Source organism: Mirounga angustirostris, unplaced genomic scaffold, assembly GCF_029215605.1.
Source record: "Mirounga angustirostris isolate CCGP_5_RB_7025 unplaced genomic scaffold, mMirAng1.0.hap1 SCAF_8, whole genome shotgun sequence".
In the NCBI taxonomy this organism is placed as follows: Eukaryota; Metazoa; Chordata; class Mammalia; order Carnivora; family Phocidae; genus Mirounga; species Mirounga angustirostris.
In genome coordinates, this window is record NW_026991716.1 from 52016645 (window position 1) to 52040591 (window position 23947).

Consider the following 23947-nt stretch of genomic DNA (forward strand, 5'->3'; position numbering starts at 1 on the left):
ATGAAATGAATTCATCTCTTGTTTCAGAGTTAATGATGAAGATGTCAGACTGATGTTGTGGGATACAGCAGGTCAAGAGGAATTTGATGCAATAACAAAGGCCTACTATCGAGGTAAATTGTGGGGTTTGTTTGGGCATGTTCTTTCGGCTAAACAAAGAGCTTCACTTTATTCCACATAGAAGGGTTTCTTTATAAGAAGACTTGAATTAATTTCAGAGTATTTTTAAAAACCTCTTAGGTCATTATTCTCCTAATGATCTTGTTGAGTGGCAAATAACGCTGTGTACTATAGTTTGTCTCTGCCTTGGAATTATATGACTCACATAGGCATTCCCAGTTCTTTTTTTTTTTTTTTCTTTTAAAGATTTTATTTATTTATTTGACAGAGAGAGACACAGCGAGAGAGGGAACACCAGCAGGGGGAGTGGGAGAGGGAGAAGCAGGCCCCAGCAGGAAGCCCGATGCGGGGCTCGATCCCAGGACCCTGGGATCATGACCTGAGCCGAGGGCAGACACTTAACGACTGAGCCACCCAGGCGCCCCGGCATTCCCAGTTCTAATCAGTTAGAAATTGCTCAGTGCCTATTTCCGACCACATGGAGATGACTCTATGGTCAGAGAGTGGAAACTGGCATGAAAAAGTAAAGTTCCTGCAAATAAGATGACACTTTGTTAAGACGCATGAAATTGCGGGGATAAAGCCGTCTCAGTGCTCTAAGAGTTCAGAGAAGTGTGAGATACACGTAAAAGGAAAGAACTCCAGCTGTAGCACTTAAGAGTCTAAAATGTGGGGTTAAATTCCTCAAGGAAAGCTGAAATTTCTAAATGGAAATTTCTAAAGTTTCCGTTAATATTTTCCTCTAAAATTTTGTCCTTTGGGGCGCCTGGGTGGCTCAGTCATTAAGCGTCTGCCTTCGGCTCAGGTCATGGTCCCAGGGTCCTGGGATTGAGCCCTGCATGAGGCTCCCTGCTCAGCGGGAAGCCTGCTTCTCCCTCTGCCTGCTGCTCTCCCTGCTTGTGCTCTCTCTCTCTCTCTGGCAAATAAATAAATAAAATAGGGGCGCCTGGGTGGCGCGTTGGTTAAGCGACTGCCTTCGGCTCAGGTCATGATCCTGGAGTCCCGGGATCGAGTCCCCCATCGGGCTCCGTGCTCGGCGGGGAGTCTGCTTCTCTCTCTGACCTTCCTCCTCTCATGCTCTATCTCATTCTCTCTCTCAAATAAATAAATAAAATCTTTAAAAATAAATAAATAAATAAATAAATAAATAAAAGTTTAAAACAACCAAAGAAGTTGCCTTTCTGACTTGGTACCAGGGAAACCTGATTTCCACTGCCTCCTCTAAGAAGACATTTTGGTTTCTTGAGAAATTAAGAGAGGTACACCTCTCAGGTATCATTCTAATGGTGCCACCACTACTTCTCATTCTATTTACTGTGTCCTTAAAGCCTTCCCAGGGGCAGTAGTTTTGACTGTTGCTGTCCTGTGGATGCTAGTTTGGATCTTGAGCACCTGTAACATGGCGTGAGGCAGGAATTATGTTCTTATGGCTCAAAGCTCTTAGACTAGATGGCATTTTTATCAAATTATTAATTTCATGAGCATTGGCACTATTGATTAACAGGCCCGAAAATTAAAGTTAATTCTTAAATTTTTTAATTTTTTTTTTAGATTATTAGAGAGAGAGAGAGAAGCTCACAAGTGGGGAGGAGAGGGAGAAGCAGGCTCCCTCCCCACTGAGCAGGGAGCCCAATGTGGGGCTCCATCCCAGGACCCTGGGATCATGACCTGAGCCAAAGGCAGATGCTTAACCAACTGAGCCACCCAGGCACCCTAAAGTTAATTCTTGAGTAAAAATTATTTGTATTTTCTTAGTGGGGTTATTACCACCATACCTCTTCACCCCATTCATACAGAAAGAAAACAAAACAAAAAACCCTAGGGGAAATATAAAAAAATAGTAGGAGTACATGAGATTTTCATCATTTTTACCTAGCTTTTTTTCTCTAAATTCTCAGCATGAAATATGTGTTCTTTTGTGAGGAAAAAAGATAGCTTGGGTTCTCCCCCGCCTTTTTTTTTTAAGATTTTATTTATTCATTTGAGAGAAAGAGGGAGAGAGCAGGGGGGAGGGGCAGAGGCAGAGGGAGAAGCAGACTTCCCGCTGAGCAGGGAGCCAGATCCCAGGACCCGGGAGCCAGATCCCAGGACCCGGGGATCATTACCTGAGCAGGTGCCCCACAAAGGTATCTTTCACATCCTTCATGTGTCTGAGGCTCACAGGAGTCCTGTAAGGCTAGCAGAGTAGGTAGAGTTATCCCCACTTCACTGATATGGAAGCAAACGGAGAAGAGGAGAGATTTGCCCATGATCATGTGACTAGGGAGGAGTAGGGCTGAGCCTTGGCTCTTTCAAGCCACTTCTCTGAATCACGTACTCCATGTTCTCTGTCATTTATTTGTGGGACTTCCTCTCAAAGCACAAAGTCTGTAGTCTACTTTATTATTATTTTAAATATTTTATTTATTTGTCATAGACAGAGAGCACAAGCAGGGGGAGCGGCAGGCAGAGGGAGAAGCAGGCTTCCCGCTGAGCAGGGAGCCCAATGTGGGGCTCGATCCCAGCAGCCTGGGATCATGACCTGAGCTGAAGGCAGACGCTTAACCACTGAGCCACCCAGGCGCCCCGGCTCCTTGGTTTAAAAAAAAAAAAAAAAAAAAAAACAGACCAGGTAGCTAAAAATATTTTTATTTCCTCTGTAGTTGAGGAATTAATGCTTTCTTAAATTTTATCCCATGAGACTATGGGATGTTCAACATTATTATCTTTTAATTTTTAAAATTTGACTCATCTGGCTTGTTGTGTGCTTCTTGTTTAGTACTTTTTAAGTGTCCACAAATCAGAGTTTCTCTTAACAATGTCTGCAAAAACATTCTTTGCCAGAAACTAAAAAGAGGACCCATAATTGTTAGTATTTACTTGTTTTATCTTAATTTACTGTGGGTGATGTTTAAATTTTTTTCCACTTTGTTTCATTTAGACTACAAGGCTTCAAACAGCTTTGGTTTCCCTACACTTAACATTTTATTTTATTCTTATTTTTTATTTATTTATTTTTAAAGATTTTATTTATTTATTTGACAGAGAGAAACACAGCGAGAGAGGGAACACAAGCAGGGGGAGTGGAAGAGGGAGAAGCAGACCGTCCGCTGAGCAGGGAGCCCAACGCGGGACTCGATCCCAGGACCCTGGGATCATGACCTGAGCCGAAGGCAGATGCTTAAAGACTGAGCCATCCAGGCGCCCCCATTTTATTTTATTTTTAAAGATTTTATTTATTTGCGAGGGAGAGGGAGAAGCAGACTCGTGACCTAAGTCCAAGACAGATGCTTAACCAACTGAGCCACCCAGGGGGCCCCTATACTTAACATTTTAACTTAAAGTTGATCTTAAGCTTATAAATAGATTATCTCTTACAAGCTTTTCTTAAGAGGTTATGTGTGGTGGTGAGCGCTGTGTATTGTGTAAGACTGATGAATCACAGACCTGTACCCCTGAAACAAATAATACATTATATGTCAAAAAAAAAAATAAAAAGGCTTTTCGGGCGCCTGGGTGGCTCAGTCATTATGCGTCTGCCTTCGGCTCAGGTCATGGTCCCAGGGTCTGGGATCGAGTCCCATATCGGGCTCCCTGCTCCGCGGGAAGCCTGCTTCTCCCTCTCCTACTCCCCCTGCTTGTGTTCCTGCTCTCACTGTGTCTCTCTCTGTCAAATAAATAAAATCTTTAAAAAAAAAAAAAAAAGGCTTTTCTTAAAATGTAATTTTTTTAGTTCAACCATGTTAAAATGGCAAAGAACATAGGATACTGAGACAGGTCTTATGTTTCATCTTCTTTTTCTAAGTTATAAGAATAAACATCACATCCCAAAATGAATTAAGTAATAGAAAGTGGCAATTATATGTAAATTTGGGAAATGGCATATTGAATATTCTTATATGCTTTCCTTTGAGGTTCCATCAGAATGCTTTTGGTTGCTGAGAACAGAAAAGCAACCTCAAACTAACTTAAACTACAAAGAAAAGTGGAAGTAGCGTAGCTTTTAGTTATAGTTTGTTCTTACTGTAACCCCACTGATTCTCCTAACTTGCCTCACTCCCAGTGTAGGGTTCCTCATGCTGATTTTCCTTTTGGTTGCAAGATTGCTACCATCAGCAATGGAAGCCACGTGCTTTGTTCACGTCCTTGGGGGGAAAGAGTTAATTCCCACAACAATGGATCAAAAGTCCTGAGCTTTTATCTGATTAGATCACCCTTGACCAGATCACTGTAAGTAGTTAGAGGAATGTGATTACCCTAATTGGCTTGGTGCACTTAGGGCCTACTCCCCCAGAGCAGAGGGTAGGTTCAGCCTGCCTAAACCATAGGCTACTATACAGTAAGGGAGAGGTGTTCTCAGGGAGGGAGGGTAATTGGACGCCAGCTAGGCAACTGGGTAATCATCTGCTACTAGTGTAGATTCAAATATGATGATACAATTAAATAGAAACGAAGATTAGGAAGAGAATGTAAGGGCTGGGAAAAATGCATTAAAATATCAATTTATTGATGGAAACACCATGCCTTATAAAATTAGGACTTACTGATTTATGTCCTAGAAATGTATTATTCAAAATACATAAAAATTTTAAAAATTTATATTTAAAGAAGAAAAATTTTATTATAATTCATTTAAAAGACCTACCATAAAAAACCATTGTTTAAAGGCACAGTTAGGGGCACCTGGGTGGCTCAGTCGTTAAGTGTCTGCCTTCGGCTCAGGTCATGATCCCAGGGTCCTGGGATCGAGCCCCGCATCGGGCTCCTTGCTCGGTGGGGAGCCTCCTTCTCCCTCTCCCACTTCCCCCTCCCCCTGCTTGTATTCCCTCTCTTGCTGTATCTCTCTCTGTCAAATAAATAAAATCTTTAAAAAATAAAAAATAAAGGCACAGTTATATTTTTAGAATGCTGCATTAATTGTATAGTGAGACATGTTGAAACATGACTTTGTAAAGAACAGAACACAGATCACATTAGAAACCCTTATGGGATCCCAAGTGACTCCTCTTAAATTCTTAAGAAATCCACCCTAGGCAGTAGAAGCCATACTTAGTACAGAAAGTTATGTACAATATAAAACATTTTCATTGTGGTTTTTTTTACTGTGATTTGTTTCTAAGAAAAAAATGTTTTTGACTAACAATATGGAGAAATGAAGTTATAGACTTGAGGCCTATTATGTGAGATTATGCTCATAAATAGAAGGAAACATTTTTTTTAAGGATCATCTTTCACGAATGTAAGTTGAATATAAATTGTTGGAAATGAAATGGCTCTGGACAAGAAGCTGTTTATAAATTTCTGTTATAAATGCAAAAATTAAGGAACAACAGAATTAGACTATGCAAGTCCTTTAGATTTGTTTTAAATTATGTGAGTGTGGAATCTGTGATAGATTGGTTCATTAATTTGTGTGCTTCACATTATATAGAGTGTAACAAGAATAAGGGACAGACATTTAAAATCTAGAATAATATATATGTAATTATAAAGCCTCTGTTTCTGATTGGCCTGCTCTACTAAATTTTGTGCCTTTTTTTTTTTTTTTAAGATTTTTTATTTATTTGCGAGAGAGAGAATGAGAGAGAGCATGAGAGGGAGGAGGGTCAGAGGCAGAAGCAGGCTCCCTGCTGAGCAGGGAGCCCGATGCGGGACTCGATCCAGGGACTCCAGGATCATGACCTGAGCCGAAGGCAGTCGCTCAACCAACTGAGCCACCCAGGCGCCCAATTTTGTGCCATCTTATATAGAGCATTGTTTTTTATTTTTTTAATTTTTTTTTTTAAGATTTATTTATTTATTTATTTGAGAGAGAGAGAGAGCACATGAGAGGGGAGAGGGTCAGAGGGAGAAGCAGGCTCCTTGCTGAGATCCAGGGACCTGAGCCGAAGGCAGTCGCTTAACCAACTGAGCCACCCAAGCGCCCTAGAGCATTGTTTTTTAAATTGTTGTGTGCACATGAATCCCCTGGGGAACTTGTTAAAATGCAGTCTCTAATTTAGTAGATCTGTGGGTGGCTCTAAAATTCTGCATTTCTGCAACCTCCCCGTGACCTGATGCTGCTGGTCCTCAGCCACTCTCGCAAGACTAGAGACCATCTTTTAGGGTCTTTCAGAATTTGAGGACAGAGTTACTCTCTAAACATTATGTGTCTTGAGTTTTTTCTGAATTGCATTCAGAAATAGTAACTTTTTTTTGAAAGATCTTATTAATTAGAAATAAATTGCCAACGAACCATGAGAGACGATGGACTCTGAAAAACAAACTGAGGGTTCTAGAGGGGAGGGGGGTGGGAGGATGGGTTAGCCTGGTGATGGGTATTAAAGAGGGCATGTTCTGCATGGAGCACTGGGTGTTATACACAAACAATGAATCATGGAACACACTACATCTAAAACTAATGATGTAATGTATGGGGATTAACATAACAATAAAAAATTTTAAAAATTTATAAATGAGAAAAAAAGAGAAATTGCCAGTGGTAATCTTATAATTATATATAATTATATATATATATAAATTATATATATATAAAAAATAACGCTTAACTGAGCCACCCAGGTGCCCCAACAAAGTAACTTCTAATGGTGTGATTCTTAGAGTATGTAGTATTGAAGGAAGATTGACTAGTAGAAGAATAAAGGTCTTTTTAAAATATACAGTTAGAGAACAGTGGCTGCCTGTAATATCAAGGGCGTAAGATATGTCCAAATGACTGCATCAGAGAAATTAAAGCATTATTAACATTTTTTTAAAAACTTTTTCTTTTTTTTTTTAAAGATTTTATTTATTTATTTATTTGAGACAGAGAGAATGAGAGAGAGAGAGCACATGAGAGGGGGGAGGGTCAGAGGCAGAAGCAGGGTCAGAGGCAGAGCCACCCAGGCGCCCTACTTTATTAATTTTCTTAAAGATGACTGGTACCAACACAGAACTGGAGGTCAAAGGAAGAAAAAGAAAGGATAACAGTATAGGATCATTTTTCATTAAGAATATTTATAGGGGGGCGCCTGGGTGGCTCAGTCGTTAAGCGTCTGCCTTCGGCTCAGGTCATGATCCCGGGTTCCTGGGATTGAGCCCCGCATCAGGCTCCTCGCTCAGCGGGAAGCCTGCTTCTCCCTCTCCCACTTCCCCTGCTTGTGGTTCCCTCTCTCTCTGTGTCTCTCTGTGTCAAATAAATAAATAAAAAATCTTAAAAAAAAAAAAAAAGAATATTTATAGGGGCGCCTGGGTGGCTCAGTCAGTTAAGCGTCTGCCTTCGGCTCAGGTCATGATCCCAGGGTCCTGGGATTGATCCCCACGCCGGGCTCCCTGCTTAGTGGGGAGTCTGCTTCACCCCCCTCCTTCCCATTCGTGCTGTGTCTCGCTATCTCTGTCTCTCTCAAATAAATAAAATGTTAAAAAAAAAGAATATTCATAGTAGTTGATATGTTGAACAGAGTTTATGGAGATACCAAAATGCAACTTCTGTTTTTGTCTGTCACCATCCCTTTGTTTTTAGTAGGCAGTAGGGGGAGGGGAAATTCTTTCTTGTCCCTCGAAGAAAACTCCCTTTAGCTCATGTCTTTTCTGGTCACTCTTAAGTAGTTTTTCTCAACTGCCTCATAGTTATTTCTAGTCATAAACATAATCTCATTTTGGTAGTTAGAATAGCCAGTCTTGTGCATTAATGAAAACTACAAATATAATTTAGCATTAAATCTCTTATCTTCTCTGGGGTTTTAGTAGGCCAGTTAGTATCTGTGGTCTGGGAAGAAAATGTTGGTTGCTTCCATCCTCTCACTTGTCTTTGACTTGCTGGAGGTGTGTCTTCTCCGCAGTCAGGCCCAGGAGGAAATGGAATTGGGAGACAAAAGCACTTTTTTTTTTTTTTTTAAAGTAATCTGTCTGCCCAACATGGGGGCTCAAACTCACAACCCCGAGATCAAGAGTCGCATGCTCTACCTACTGAGCCAGCCAGATGCCCCAGACAGGAGCACTGTTACGGGTGGTATTGTCTGATGTTAGGGCCATCTGGGTGGCAGGCGTTCCAAGATGATTCTTTCTCTAGGAGATTGTCCTGGATTCCTCCAAGGTTCCCATTTTTGGGGATATTTGTTTTGGGCACATGTATGTTTGATTCTTGCAGTTGCTTTTCCTCCTTGCTGCCCTTTGTGAGAGTTGCCTTCCACCTCTACCCTCCTTTATGCTAAACTCCCGTCATCCAATAAGCAGTCCTATGGGACATGAGTTAAAATGACCCCATTTTCTCTGAGATGTGGTTCACCTCTATCCATATGAAATTCGTGTGCACTCTTTGTCTTGCCATTGGCAGGGTCGCGGTTACTCCCAAAGGCAACTCTTTTCTTTTTGTCTATTGGTCTTGCCTTTTTGCTGTCATTCCCAGCCACTGCATCTTCCTTAGGCTTGAATCAAGGCACCCTCAGTCCAGAGTGTCCCCCAGTTGCTGGGAACACATACCAGGCTACTTAAGTGGTCTTGCTGAGGTCCATTCCTTCTAGATTGAGATGAGGGAGGTAATGATAGTACTCTCCCCCATAGCACCCCACCTTAAAAGAGAGAGAAAGGGGTCACCTGGGTGGCTCAGTTGGTTAAATGTTTGACTCTTGATTTCGGCTCAGGTCATGATCTCAGGGTCATGGGATGGAGTCCCATGTTGGGCTCCCTGCTCAGCGGGGAGTCTGCTTGTCCCTCTCCCTCTGCTCCCCCCCCTCTTTCTCTCTCTCTCAAATAAGTAAATAAAATCTTTTTAAAGAGAGAGAGAATGGTTGGTGTGGACAGCACTTTCTCAAAAGAAATCCTTTCCCCTTCTTCTCAATTCTTAAAAAAATAATTTCTTGGGGGGCGCCTGGGTGGCTCAGTTGTTGGGCGTCTGCCTTCGGCTCGGGTCGTGATCCCAGGACCCTGGGATAGAGCCCCACATCAGGCTCCCTGCTCCGCGGGAAGCCTGCTTCTCCCTCTCTCACCCACCCTGCTTGGGTTCCCTCTCTCGCTGTGTCTCTCTCTGTCAAATAAATAAATAAAATCTTTAAAATAATAATAATAATAATAATAATAATAATAATAATAATAATAATTTCTTGGAGTGCTTGTGAGGGAGTGCCAAAGTTGTATAATGGATTTATGGGCATTTCCTTTGCAAATTCTGCAAAGAATGATCTTTCCACACATATTTGGAATCTGGTAGTTGTCATCTGCTTAGTTTTTTTATATATTATTATTAAAATATACTTCCTCTAAGAGTTGTTTTTTTTTCTTAAGTTGAAGTAAATAGTTGAAGTAAATATTAGAGTTCAAATAAATATAAATTTACTTACTAGTATCTAGTGTGATCTTGTCAGTGTTGAGGTTTTTTGTTTTGTTTTTTTGAGAAAGAGAGAGGTGGGGGAGAGGGAGAGGGAGAGAGAATCTTAAGTAGGCTCCAGCATGGAGCCAGACACGGGGCTCGATCTCACGACTCTGAGATCATGACCTGAGCCAAAATCAAGAGTCTATGACACTCAACCGACTGAGCCACCCAGGCGCCCCTGGTCAGTTTTATCTCTTCTCAAATTCCTGGAAAGTGTTAAGGTGCTTCTGTCTGTGTTGTATCCTGTCCCTGACCCAATTTTGTATTAACTTAGACAATTTTTGTAATTAATATATTCTTTGGTTTAAAACCTGTTTTAGGGGGCACCTGGGTGGCTCAGTCGTTAAGCATCTGCCTTCGGCTCAGGTCATGATCCCAGGGTCCTGGGATCGAGCCCCGCATCGGGCTCCCTGCTCGGTGGGAAGCCTGCTTCTCCCTCTCCCACTCCCCCTGCTTGTGTTCCCTCTCTCGCGGTCTCTCTCTCTCTGTCAAATAAATAAAATCTTAAAAATAAATAAATAAATAAAACCTGCTTTAGAGTAGGGAAGATTTTCCTGTATGAAGCCTCTGCTTTTACAGTAATAATGAATGGCTGGTTTTTCTCTTTCATGCTCTTGTTTTCTACTACAATATTCCCTTTGGTGGTACACAGGCCTTTTTTGGCTTTCAAGTGTCTTAGGTAGCCCAGGTATGTATGTTTTGAGTCTTAGAGGAAACTTTTATACCTGAGGGATCTGGAAGGAAGGATAACAGTAAGAAAACGTCTCTTGATTCCAGGAAATCCTCTTGACCCCAAGGCGATTTTCTCTTGTTGCCTATGTATCTGCTTTTGTCACCATGCTGCCTGATTGATTTAACATCTAATCATTTATAAAATAACTTTCAGGGGCACCTGGCTGGCTCAGTCAGTAGAGCATGTGACTCCTGATCTCGGGGTCGTGAGTTCAAGCCCCACACTGGGCGTGGAGCCTACTTAAAAATAAAACAAAAGGGCTTTTTTCAGAAGGTTGCTGCTTATTTTTAATCTTAGATATTATCAACCTAATGTGATAATTGAAAGTTAAAATATTGTCATTGAGCATGGGAATTATGCAGTTAAACAGGATAAATGAAATTAAACATTTTCCTCTATTTTAAATATATATATATATTTTTTTTTTAACTCTGACACTAATTCTTAAATTATGTTCATTAACATCACTGGTATTCTACTAAAATAAAATAATAAAGATTTTTTTGGGCGCCTCGGTGGCTCAGTTGGTTAAGCGACTGCCTTCGGCTCAGGTCATGATCCTGGAGTCCCGGGATCGAGTCCCACATCGGGCTCCCTGCTGAGCAGGGAGCCTGCTTCTCCCTCTGACCCTCCCCCCTCTCATGTGCTCTCTCTCTCTCAAATAAATAAATAAAATCTTTAAAAAAATAATAATAATAATAAAGATTTTTAAAAATTAAATAGAATGAGAAAATTATGATTTTTTTCTCATAGATTTTTCTTAAATCTGTGCTAAAAGAAATTCAGAAGCAAATGATAGATATTAATAGGAAGAACTTGGCAATAGCCTATCATTCATACTTGGCTTACCATTCTCTCTTGCTTTTGTAATATCCAATACAGCAGTGTTTCATGGTGTTCCAAAAAGAATGTGTACAGGTTTTTTTTCTTCCAAGCTCTTATTTAACAGTTAGTTAACAAGAATGTATAGTTTTGAGGGTACTTTGACACTTGTACAGAATTTTGAGAACCACTGGTTCTTGGAGTAGGAAAATAGAGTTTATATGTTAAAACATAAGCAGAGGGGTGCCTGGGTGGCTCAGTCGGTTAAGCGTCTGCCTTCGGCTCAGGTCATGATCCCAGGGTCCTGGGATCGAGCCCCGCATCGGGCTCCCTACTCCGCGGGAAGCCTGCTTCTCCCTCTCCCACTCCCCCTGCTTGTGTTCCCTCTCTCACTCTCTGTCAAATAAGTAAATAAAATCTTAAAAAAATAATAATAAACATAAGCAGAGTGCTGCAAAGATGAGCTTAATATTCACTTACATAAAAATTGTTTTGATATACCTAAAACTAACATAACATTGTATCTTATTTATACTTCAATAAAAAAAAATTGAATAGGTAAAAGTTGCTCTCATCCTGTATAGGATTGCTTCATTAATGTAAATAACATTTTTATTTTGTGACCTTACAGGAGCCCAGGCTTGTGTGCTCGTATTTTCTACCACAGATAGGGAATCTTTTGAAGCAATTTCCAGTTGGAGAGAGAAAGTAGTAGCTGAAGTTGGAGACATACCAACTGTACTTGTGCAAAACAAGATTGACCTCTTGGACGATTCTTGTATAAAGAAGTAAGATGCCCACTTTTGAGGGGGAAGTGGTAATTCTATAAAGTTAAAACCTGTTTTAATTTTTGCATAGATTTAAAAAATTTAGGACACCTTTTATAGAGACTGCCTTATCCTTAAATTTTCTGTGAGCTATTCTATGTGATTGGTTTGGGTTTAAAAAAAAGTTCACATGAAATCGTAAGTAGAGAAAATTAAAGGAAATAAATTTTGAAGGCCCTTGTAGAATTCCAGTTTTAAGTCTTATACCACAAATCCAGCTCCTGATGTTAAAGCAAATCTAGATATAGTAAGAATGTTAAGAAAAATATCCCTGTATGTTTTAATATCAAGAGCAAGTAGCTATCTTGTGTTGATGAGTTTAAAGGGGTAAGTAGTTCAGATTCATATTGTTTTGTGTATTCAGAAACATTATGCTCAAATATGTGAACAGAGCATATAGATAATTTCTGTCTGTACGGACTTGCCAACTTTGAAAATATTTGCTTGTTATCTTCTTATTTTTTTGTATGTTCGTATATTATCTGTGGCTGTATAACCAAAACTTAGTGGCTTAAAACAACAAAAATTTATTATTTCAGTTTCTGTGGGTCAGGAATTTGAGAGTGGATTAGCCAGGTGGTTCTGGTTCGGGTTTTTTTGAGCTTGCAGTCATGATGTTGCCCAGAATGGTCGTCGTGTAAAGGCTCAACTGGGGCTGGAGGACCCACTTCCAGGATGGCTCCCTCACTTGGCTCTTGTCAGGAGGCCTTAGTTCCTTGCCACATGGACCTCTCCCTGGGGCTGCTTGAGTGTTGGCACAGCATGGCAGCTGGCTTCCCCTGTCAGGGGATTCAAGACACGGCAAAGCAGAAGCCATAATGTCTCTTACGACCTCATCTCAGAAGTCACATTCTATGCCTTCTGTGTATTATTGATCACACAGACTAACCTTGAATACAGTGTAGGAGGAGGCTACACAAGAATGTGAGGACCAGGAGGAAGGTCGGGGGTGGGGTGGAATCACCGGGAATGATTACAGAGCAGAGCTACTACAGTCTTAATAAAACTAAGACCAGGAGTCATAATAAAACTAAAATTAGGAGTCTGCTCCCATAGACACAGTTGTTAATATAATGACTTTGGCTTTGGCAGCAAAGTAGTTTCATAGCCAGTTACGAGTAAAGTAAGGAATGCAGTGTAAGATTTTCAGAGTGCAATTAAATTCAAATGTTTTTAAAAACAAAAGAAAGTTAATTTAAGTATTATATAAAGTAAAGTGATATTTAGCCATTTTAAGGCTAGAGTTTAGTGACTATAGAAATGACAGTATAGTGCTGTTTATCCCCCAAGAATACTGAAAATCAAAAATCCTGTCTAAGCACTAAGAACATAGCTTTCAACTGGTCTGGAAGGTCTGACACCCCCACCCCCAACATGTATTCAGTAAATGTAATGAAAATGATTTTTTAAAACAAGCTATCAGAAAGTACCCTGATAAGTGCCTTTTTTTTTTTTTAATCAATATATAGTGAGGAAGCTGAGGCACTGGCAAAAAAGTTGAAGCTAAGATTCTACAGAACATCAGTGAAAGAAGATCTGAATGTGACTGAAGGTAAACTGCCTTTTAAAAAAAATTAATAGCAGGAAGTTTGTTTTATTCTTCTTATGTTTTTTCTATTGTGGTTTCCAGAAATCATATATGTAATAAGAACAGAATTTTCTTCTCAACAATCAAGTAAAATTTAGAGGCATGATACTTCTTAGAGTCCTTAACTAAATTACCAATGACTCTGAATACTTGTTACTCTCTACAGAAAAACTTTGGTGGGTTTTTTTTTGATTTTTATCTTTAAAAATATAACTGTATATATATGAGTGTATATGCATGTATGTGTTGTTCATGCATACCTTTTAAAGTTACTGACTTGTTTAAGGACTACTCTATAGTGGATATTCCATTAGGTAGTTACAATGACCCTAATTTGTTGTTGTTGTGTGTGTGTTTTTTAAAAGATTTATTTATTTCTTTGAGAGAGAGAGAGAGCAGGGGAGGGGCAGAGGGAGAGAATTATCAAGTAGACTTCCTGCTGAGTGCAGAGCCCAGTGAGGGGCTCAGTCCCACAACCCATGAGATAATGACCTCAGCCAAAACCAAGAGGTGGGCGCCCAACTGACTGAGCCACCCAGGCACCCCAGATTGTTTTTTGGGGTTTTGGGGGGCTTTTTTTTTTTAAGTAATCTCTATCCCCAGTGTGGGGCTCAAACTTAATGACCCCTAGATCAAGAGTCCTATGCTTTACCGACTGAGCCAGCCAGGCACCCCTATCCTTAATTTGTTTAGTAACATTTTCTAGTTTAAGAAAGTGAGAGTAGAGAAAGATGATTATTTTTCTCATTCCAGAACTGCCACTTATTTTATTAGATTGCAACTTGATTGTTGCTCAAGTGTCTTCTGCATAGTTTTTTTCACCTAAAGAAAGGAGACATCTTGGGCGCCTTGGTGGTTCAGTTGGTTAAGCATCTGTCTTCGGCTCAGGTCATGATCCCACGGTCCTGGAATCTAGTCTTGCATCGGACTCCCTGCTCAGCAGGGAGTCGTGCTTCTGCCTCTGCCCTTCTGCCCATTCCCCCACCTCCGCTCATGCTCGTGAGTGCACACTGTCTCTCTCTTTCAAAAATAAATAAATAAAATCTTAAAAAAAAAAAAAGGAGCCATCTTTTTAAGACTGAGTTAGCGTAGTGTTGCTGAATGTTGATCCCTATTCAAGTACCTAAAACTAGTGACTACAAGTATTATTTCATTTCTTTGCTAATAAAATGCCATATATATTTATTATGACCATTGTTCTTAGGTATTGCTCAAATAATTTTTTAAAGATTTTATTTATTTATTTGACATTGATATTTTATTAAATATTTTATTTATTTATTTATTTATTTATTTTATTTTATTTTATTTTATTTGAGAAAGAGAGAGCACAAGCAGGGGGAGTGGCAGGCAGAGGGAGAGAGAGAAGCAGGCTTCCTGCAGAGCAGGGAGCCGGATACGGGGCTTGATCCCAGGACCCTGGGAACATGACCTGAGCCGAAGGCAGACCCTTAATTGACTGAGCCACCCAGGCGCTCCTGCTCAAGTAATTTTTAAAAGTTGAATTTTTTTCAACTAGATTGTATACTTCCAATTTAATTTTAAATGTGTTTAGTAAGGATGAATGAAAGAATACAAATATTTAAAAATAAGTGTTTTTAGCAAGTATACAGTATTACAGTGAGTGATATGAAACAACAGATTTTACATGCATAAATTATACTGACCTGGTAAGAATTTTGTTTTTGTTTTTATTCTAGTTTTTAAATATTTGGCTGAAAAATATCTTCAAAAACTCAAACAGCAAATAGCTGAGGATCCAGAATTAATGCATTCAAGTAGTAACAAAATTGGTAAGTACCCAAGAAATTTTAATCCCATGTTTACCTAGTAAATTTATTTTCCATTCATTATTATCATTATTTTCTTAACCATCTTTTAAAAAATTTTTTTAAATAGGCTCCATGCCCAACGTAGAGCCCAATTCAGGGCTTGAACTCAAAACCCTGAAATCAACACCTGAGCTGAGATCAAGAGTGTGTGCTTGGGGCGCCTGGGTGGCTCAGCCGTTAAGCGTCTGCCTTCGGCTCAGGTCACGATCCCAGGGTCCTGGGATCGAGCCCCACATCGGGCTCCCTGCTCTGCGGGAAGCCTGCTTCTCCCTCTCCCACTCCCCTTGCTTGTGTTCCCTCTCTCGCTGTGTCTCTCTCTGTCAAATAAATAAAATCTTTAAAAAAAAAAAAAAGTGTATGCTTAACTGAGCTATCCAAGCACCCATATTTACTATTTTTTAAAAAAGATTTATTTATTTTAGAGAGAGAGAGAGCAAGTGGGGGGAGGGGTAGAGGGAGAGAGACAGACAGACTCCACACTGAGCGCAGAGCCTGATGCGGGGCTTAATCTCAGGACCGCAAGATCATGACCTGAGCTGAAATCAAGAGTTGGATGCTTAACCAACTGAGATACCCAGGCACCCCTACTATTTTCTTTTTTAATATAATATGTTCATTTCTTTAAGAAATGTGATTAGAAAGTATTAGATCAGCAGTTATTAAACTTAATATCAGGTCTCAAATTAAAAGGTATATTGAGTTAAAAGGTTTTTTTAACTATTGAATTTTCTAAATCCATTTTCTATATTAAGAGAGCAGAGATAAAGACTTTTTATAAAGATCTGTCCTCTGCATAAAGGAGGTCTTAACACTTTTTCTTCTGATTCTATACTTGTACTGTTTCTATACACTTTACTGATTTTTTTTTTTTTTTAATGCTAAATGCCTACAAAGAAGTACCTGGCTGGGTCAGTAAGTTAAGCGTCTGCCTTCGGCTCAGGTCATGATCCCAGGGTCCTGGGTCGAGCCCCGCATTGGGCTCCCTGCTCAGCGGGAAGCCTGCTTCTCCCTCTGTCCCCCTCCCCCCTGCTCATGCTCTCTCTCTCTTAAGCTTTCTCTCTCTCTCAAGTAGATAAGTAAAATCTTAATAAATGAGTAAACAAACAAACAAATAAAAAATAAATGCCTGCAAAGTCTAACATTTCCTGAAGAATAAGTATGTTGTCTCTCTATAACAATAACTGACTGACCATGTCTTGCTCTTTGTTTTGGCTTCCAGGAAGTTTAGATCCAAGTTTTCTGTTTCTAAAGCTTCTGTGTAGTCCCTTAGAGACTTCATATCTGTATTCTGTCCCCAACTCCCCCACTACATACATGTGATCACATAACTTTATTTTCTTGACCTCTTTTAACTTTTTTTCCCCTTGGTTCTGGCTTCTTTTTTGTTGTTATTTTGCCATTTTTAGTGCATATGTTCTTACTGTCAGACACCTCAAATGCTCTGTGAAACAAAAATAGGACAGTTGTAATAAGCTTCTGTCTGGTCTTGTCTTCTGGGCTCCATTCTTGTCTCTTCCAGTTCACTGAGTAAAGCCCTTTGATAGATTCATATTGTGGAGAATTTTAAATGCAGCTCTCTTCATTCTGAGATCTAAAGACAATATTGTCTATCCTTCTGTGTGGCCTTATGCCCCACTATTATTTATGTACCCCGTTTTTCAGTTCTGCCAGAGGTCTTGCTGTTTCTTAAACATTCTAGTACTATCTTCTTTATTTTTGCTTATTTTGGTTCTTCCATCAGGAATGACCTCTCTCAGGGCTCCTGGGTGGCTCAGTCAGTTAAGCGTCTGCCTTCGGCTCAGGTCATGATCTCAGGGTCCTGGGATCGAGCCCCACATCGGGCTCCCTGCTCAGTGGGGAGCCTGCTTCTCCCTCTCCCTCTGCCTGCCGCTTCCCCGCTTGTGCTCTCTCTCTCGAATAAATAAAATATTTTTTTTAAAAAAAGGAAAGAATGACCTCTCTCTTTCCTATCCCTGTCAAAGAACTATTCATTCCTCAAGGACTGTCTAGAAAGCTCTCTCTGCTCACTATGTATCTAGCTAGAGCCATGGCCACTCTGCTTTGCTTCTCTGCGAAGAGAGATGTGAGTCCAATGCACTACCAGCTGTCCAGTGCTACCTTTTTTATTAGCTTGTCCTTTCTTCTACAGTAGCTATAACTGGTCCTTCCTTGGACCCGTCTGTGGGATCTTGGGTCTCTTTTATGACACTTAAGCTAGAGGATCTATAGCATTTCTTATGTGTATTCCAGCTCACCTCACTTCCTGGATTGTAAGCTTGTTGTGGGCAGGAATTGGCCTTAGTCATCTTTGTATTGCTGACAGTGTCCCGGGCCCAGACTTTTGTGTATCGTGGGTGATAAGTAGTTTATAAATTAGAGATTATAGTTTAAGAGCAGCACAGTTCAGAAGGGAAACTATAACAGTTAAAAGTTTTCTTTTAGTTCATCTTTTTACCTACTTATCACTTTAATTATCTGTAGACCATTTCGTTGTTGTTTTAGCCAAGATAGGAAAATCCTACATTACTGCAGCTTTTACATATGCAGTGTTTTTATTAACATAAAATCTCACAAATACTATTGTCAATACAAATCTGATATGCTTGAGGAAATTATGTGATGTAAAAGATAATAAGAGAAATTATTAAAATTATCATATTTACTGTTTCCAAATTTCAGAAATAGATTGTTAATGAAAAGATGCGGAACAGTGTGTACAGTTAATCATCATTTTGGTAATTAAGGGAGGAAAAAAGAATGTGTATGCATTTTTGCTTAAATATACATAAAATATCTCTGGAAGGATGCATGAGAAAATTGTTAAAAGATGCATGCTTTAGGAAGGTAAACTAGTGATTTGAAAGGGAGACTTTAATCCCTTTTGTAACCTTTGAACTTTGACAAACAATGTGTACTGGCTATTAAAAGTAAGTTCAATGTGGGGAACCTGGCTGGCTTAGTTGGGAGAGCATGCAACTCCTGATCTCAGGGTTGTGAGTTCGAGCCCATGTTTACTTAAAAAGCGGGTGGGGGGAGGTAGAATTTACTTTATTTTAAAAAATATATGAAATGAAAACAAAAGCTTAAAATTGTAAATATTGAAAATATTACTGATTTACTAAGATGCTGGATGCACCATCTGTAATTGCTAACCCTGAGCTATATCAGTATCACTCTCTTGTTTTCCCTCCATTTATACAGGTGTCTTTAATACATCTATTGGAAGTCACTCGGGTCAAAATTCAAGTACCCTTAATGGTGGAGATGTCATCAATCTTAGACCCAACAAACAAAGGACCAAGAAAAACAGAAATCCTTTTAGCAGCTGTAGCATACCCTAAAACATTTTAGGGAGGAAAAAAATTGAATTATATTGTGCAAATCAGTAAGAAATACACCCAGCTGTCATGGTATGTTACAAGTTTTTTTTTTTTTTAGCAGACTTTGCACCTAATGGCTCTGTGAAAGTTGACAGACTTAAATATTGTTCTGCAGTGCTTTTCAGATGGAGTGAGATCTTTGGTGGAAAAATTACTGCCTTGTGGACTCATTTTAATTTTTTTACATCAGACGAAGCTTCTCCTGTTTTTGAAGGAATGCTATAAGAAATGTCAAAAACAGGTTTTGCTGAATTTTAAGTGCTGGAAAACATAAATGGAATGCCTGAATATATTGGTGCAGATTTTAATATTATTGGTCCATGAAAGATAGCAAGCATGGTATGTCTGAAATTGGTCATATAGCTTTTCTGGAAAGTAGTATTGAATCCAAATACATACAAAAAGATAATATTGAAAGGCAATATCTGTATGATGTAGAATGTGGAGGTCTGCATGCAGATATCTGGTACTGAAGTATACTGAAGGGATGTTCAGTATATAAGGAAACACAGAATCTAATTCATTCATTCATAAAACCATTTACACATTGTGTGTATGTTAAAAGTTTTTATTTTCAAGTAAGAAATTTCAGACATATATTTTGCAAAATGAGCTCAGATTTTAAAAGTGCTTTGTGCCAAAAATATCATACCTAATTTTTACAGTGCTTTACTATCAGAATTTATATTGTTTATAATATCTTTAAAAAGCAGTTTTCCTCTCTGACAGGGTAGATAAAAGAGGGGTATAAACGTTTTAATGCTAGAGTATCTCCCAGGTGAGACTTGTTGCAAACTCTTTCTCCCATGTGCACCCACGAGCATGGGGAGCTGTGCCGGCCGAGCCCTTCCAAAGGTCCAGCGCCCCTATGGTCGTTCGTGGGGTCCTGTGAAGTGTGCTGGTGCACCTGGCACCTTTTGCTGCTGACTGAAAATGCAATTTTGAACTTGTAAGATTATGCTAATGATTTTTTTAAATGCAGAAGAGACGATCTTTTATCTTAATCTGCATTGCGGATTTTATAATGCCCTGCAACTCTAAAACATCTTTTTGTTTACACATTTTTGTATGATATTTTAAGATTATCACTTAAAAATTTCTATAAACTTCAGTTTGTATAGCACTTTCTCAAGAGCTCTGTCAGCACCAAATGCAAAATAATTTCTTTTAAGAACTGATTTTCATATGTTATCATGCGGCAGAGCATACATTTTGTGACTTGGGACAGTAGCTTTCCAACTAAGATAATTGCATGAACTCTGTTAAAAAGTGATTATCATTCATCAGTGACTTTGTTTTTAACCCTTGCTATATACCTGGTTTTTACAGGATTTCAAAACCTGTAAAAATAACTTTTCTTGGAAAACGTGTGATGAAAGTTGTTTTTCATTATTTGTACTAAATGCATAATGTTGTATGTATTTCCTCTGTATGTTTTCTCTCTCTCTCTCTTTAAGTCTTCCATCTGCACCATCCGCATCCCTCTGTCCAGATTCATGTTGAGAAGATAATAGAATTTTCTGGGGCGTGTCCTTGCTAAATGGTCAAGAGTGAATGTTTGCTTTTCATAATATTGAAACAATCTGGCATTATCGATTTTAAAGTAATATAAAATGTTCATTTTTCTGCCACCCGTTGCCTCCACTCCCATTGCTGGCAGTGGTTTAGGTGTTGGGGGGAAGCAACTCCATTCCTAACAATGGGTACCTGTTAATGATTCCTCTTTCCTTTTCTGCTCTGTTCAAATACAGTCTCTTTAATTTTTGCACATAACATGCTTTGCGGCGAGTACTTTTGTGGTCTTTAGTAGCCAAAAAAAAAATCATGTTATGTAATATGTTGTAGTTCTATTTCATATTAATTAAATGTATGTGGGGAAGAGATTGCTACTTTTCTATATAAAAAAGATAATCACCGCTGATGGTTTAAGTTCCCTGATATTTGTAATATAATTTTATGTATTTAGTTTTGTCCTTTTTTTTTATAGGAACTGAAGAGAGATCTTTTGTTACTCATTTGAATTTTTATTTGCACTCGTGTATTTTAAACCTAACCATAATTGGTCATTTTAAATAACGAAGTAAGTCTGAAAATCAGTCACAGGTGATATGTTAAATACTTTCTCAATTTAATTCTAAAACCTCCAAAATTGACGTTAAATTCCCCCCACCCCAGACCCTTAATTCTTTTAAATAACTTTACTGTTAATTTGTAATGAATAATGGATACGAAAGAAAACACTGTGTAAGATGTTTGTGCAGTTTGTGCTCTCACGTACTCTGCTACATGCTGGCTGGGGGTTAGTATACAGAGAGAGCTGTGAGGTAGCTGCCATATTGCCTGGTCCCTCAGCTCTCCTTCCTCTTTCAGTCTGCCTAGTGAATTGAATAGTTCACGGAGTAGCCCAGAGAAGGCAGTATCCGGTTGACCCTTGAACAACGCCAGTTTGAGCTACACGGGTCCACTTATATGTGGATTTTTTTACAGCACTGTAAATGTATTTTCTCTTCCTTATGGTTTTCTTAATGACATTTGCTTTTCTCTGGCTTACTTTATGATAAGAATACAGTATATAATACATACAACATACAAAATATTTGTTAATGGACAGCTTATGTTATCGGTAGGCTATGTTAAGTTTTGGGGGAGTCAAAAGTTATACTTGGATTTTCCACTGTGCGGGGGGTCGGTGCCCCTAGTCCCTGTGTTGTTCAAGGATCAACTGTATTTTAGCTTTATTAGTGCCATAAGATGGAATTCGTTGCCATTAATTTAGTACTTACTAGCAGGTGGGAACTGTACAAAATACCTTGCAAACAATAATTTAATCTTTACAACAGTTCTATGGAGGTGAGTATTATTATTCCTTCCCTTCTTTTCAAAAGAGGAGGAGAATGAAGAGCTGAGATAAGTTTGTCAAAGTCACATATTCAATAGCGACAAAGCCATTTTCTATCCCATTTTGTAACTATTATGTTTATGCAACCCAGACATAAAAAGATGTGCTATCTTCCATTATACTTTACAGTCTAATATATGAGTGGATTTGATACTGCTTTACATATGCAGTTATATTTTATGGAGGAATTACTACTGCTAAGAACATTTTCAGCTTATGAATGTTCTAACATAATATTGATTTCTTATTTGATGCATTTGTTTTAAAGAGAGAATTAAAATAATAAAGAATAACTATTTTTCAATCAAAAGTCTAATTTCTCATCTGAAATTATGGGGAGGGAAGTATCCCAAAAGAATGATTTAATCATATTTTAGTGTATATTTGATAGTTTCATCCAAAAAATTAAATAATTAAAAATATGAAGAAAAGCTTTTGAATTGGGATTATGTACCAAAAAAAAAGAAATAAGTTAACCATTCTCAATTACGTTATGAAAAGCTTATGTAAAGAGAATTCTGACCAGCCATTTTTTTTTTTTTTTAAAGATTTTATTTATTTATTTGAGACAGAGAGAATGAGAGACAGAGAGCATGAGAGGGAGGAGGGTCAGAGGGAGAAGCAGACTCCCTGCCGAGCAGGGAGCCCAATGCGGGACTCAATCCTGGGACTCCAGGATCATGACCTGAGCCAAAGGCAGTCGCTTAACCAACTGAGCCACCCAGGCGCCCTTACCAGCTATTTTTAATTAAAGATCAAAGTAAAGGATTTAGCTTCGTTATATTCATTATTAAATGCTGCAATCATTTAATGAAGTAACTTAAGCAATCTTCATAAATGAAAATAAAATAAATAAAAAATAAATAAATAAATTTTTTAAATAAAAAAATAGGGGCGCCTGGCAGGCCCACTCGGTAGAACATGCACCTCTTGATCTCGGAGTTGTAAATTTGAGCCCCACTTTGGGTGTAGAGAATACTTAAAAATAAAATCTTTAAAAAAAAAAAAAAAAGAATGTTATCCATGCTGAATGCCAACTTGGATGCAGAAGTTGTCATAAAAAGATTTTTTATTTTCCCAATTCTTCTATCTCATAGAATTCAGTTTTTCCTATATTCAAGTGAGAGATTGACTTAAATATATTTCTATTGTTTTTAATTGTTTAAGAGAAATCAAAGGCTGAATTTGCTTACCCCTTGGTTTTTGTATTGTAGTATGTGTGACTCCTCTATAATTCTTATATTCTATCTTTATGTTATTATTAAATGTGTACATATTTCATCTCTTCTAATTAAAATGTTACTCGAGTTTTTCTACTTTCAAAATTGTAATGAGAATACTTTGCTCTTCTATTAGATTGTAAGAAAAAATAACATGTCATACCAATCTTGAAATTTCCTAGTATGTCTTTTACACAGATTTATAAATCACACTAGTTAGAGCAGATTATAAACAAACACAATTTAAATGTGTGATACTTATTGCTGAGAGAAATTAAAGGAGATTTAAATAAATGGATATATTATGTACATGATTGGAAAATTCAGTATTGTTTTGTTGTTAGCTCTTTCTAAATTGATCTATAGATTCAATGCAATTCCAATCAAAATCCCAATAGGCTTTTTATTGGAAAGTTTATCTAAAAGTTATGTGATGAACCTAGGATAGCCAAAACAGTTTTGAAAAAGAACAGAGTTGAAGAACTGAGACTCCATGATTTTAAGACTCTCAGTATGGGTACAGTAAACAAGACACATAGATCATTGAAACAGACTAGATTCCAGAAATATACCCACACAAATATGGTCAAGTGATTTTTAACAAAGATTTCACAACAGTTCCATGGTGAAAGGGAAAATGTGCTGGAATAACTAGATATTTTGAATCTCATGCCTTACCTCATCTTATTCTCAAAAAATAATTTGTGGTGGATTATAAAGCTAAGGCTTCAAGAAGAAAAGAGGAAATATCTTCATGACCTTAGGGTAAGCAAAGTATATCTTAGGACCCAGAAAGTGCTAACTCCTAAAAGAAAAATTAGTAAGTTGTACATAATAAAAACTTTTAAACTTCTACTCAACAAAAGACATGGTTAAGAAAATGAATAGATAAGGCCATATATACCAGGAGAATGTATTTGTATAATCATATCTCATGAAGGACTTATAGCTATAATATATTTTTTAAAAACCAAAAATAAAACCCTACAACTCATTTATAAAAGACAATTCAAATAAAAATGAGCAAAATACTTTAACAGACACATTACAAGGAAAGGTATATGAATGGGCAATAAGTACACGGAAAAATGTTCAAAATCATTAGTCATCAGGAAAATGCAAATTAATACAATAATAAGATACCATCACAAACTTCTAAAATAGCTAAAATTAAAGACTGACAAAATATTTGTATAGA

General features: G+C 38.2%; 1 protein-coding gene across 1 annotated transcript in view; it reads left to right on the top strand.

Moving 5' to 3' along the window:
* The window catches only part of RAB23 (RAB23, member RAS oncogene family), a 37292-nt gene extending 14452 nt beyond the window's left edge, over positions 1-22840 (top strand). The window contains exons 3-7 of the mRNA XM_045867054.3: positions 28-113; positions 11635-11791; positions 13300-13382; positions 15119-15211; positions 18452-22840. Coding sequence (XP_045723010.1) covers positions 28-113; positions 11635-11791; positions 13300-13382; positions 15119-15211; positions 18452-18591 — 559 coding nt within the window. The 3' untranslated portion in view covers positions 18592-22840. The remainder of the gene's footprint in view (positions 1-27; positions 114-11634; positions 11792-13299; positions 13383-15118; positions 15212-18451) is intronic.
* Positions 22841-23947: the final 1107 nt, after the last annotated feature.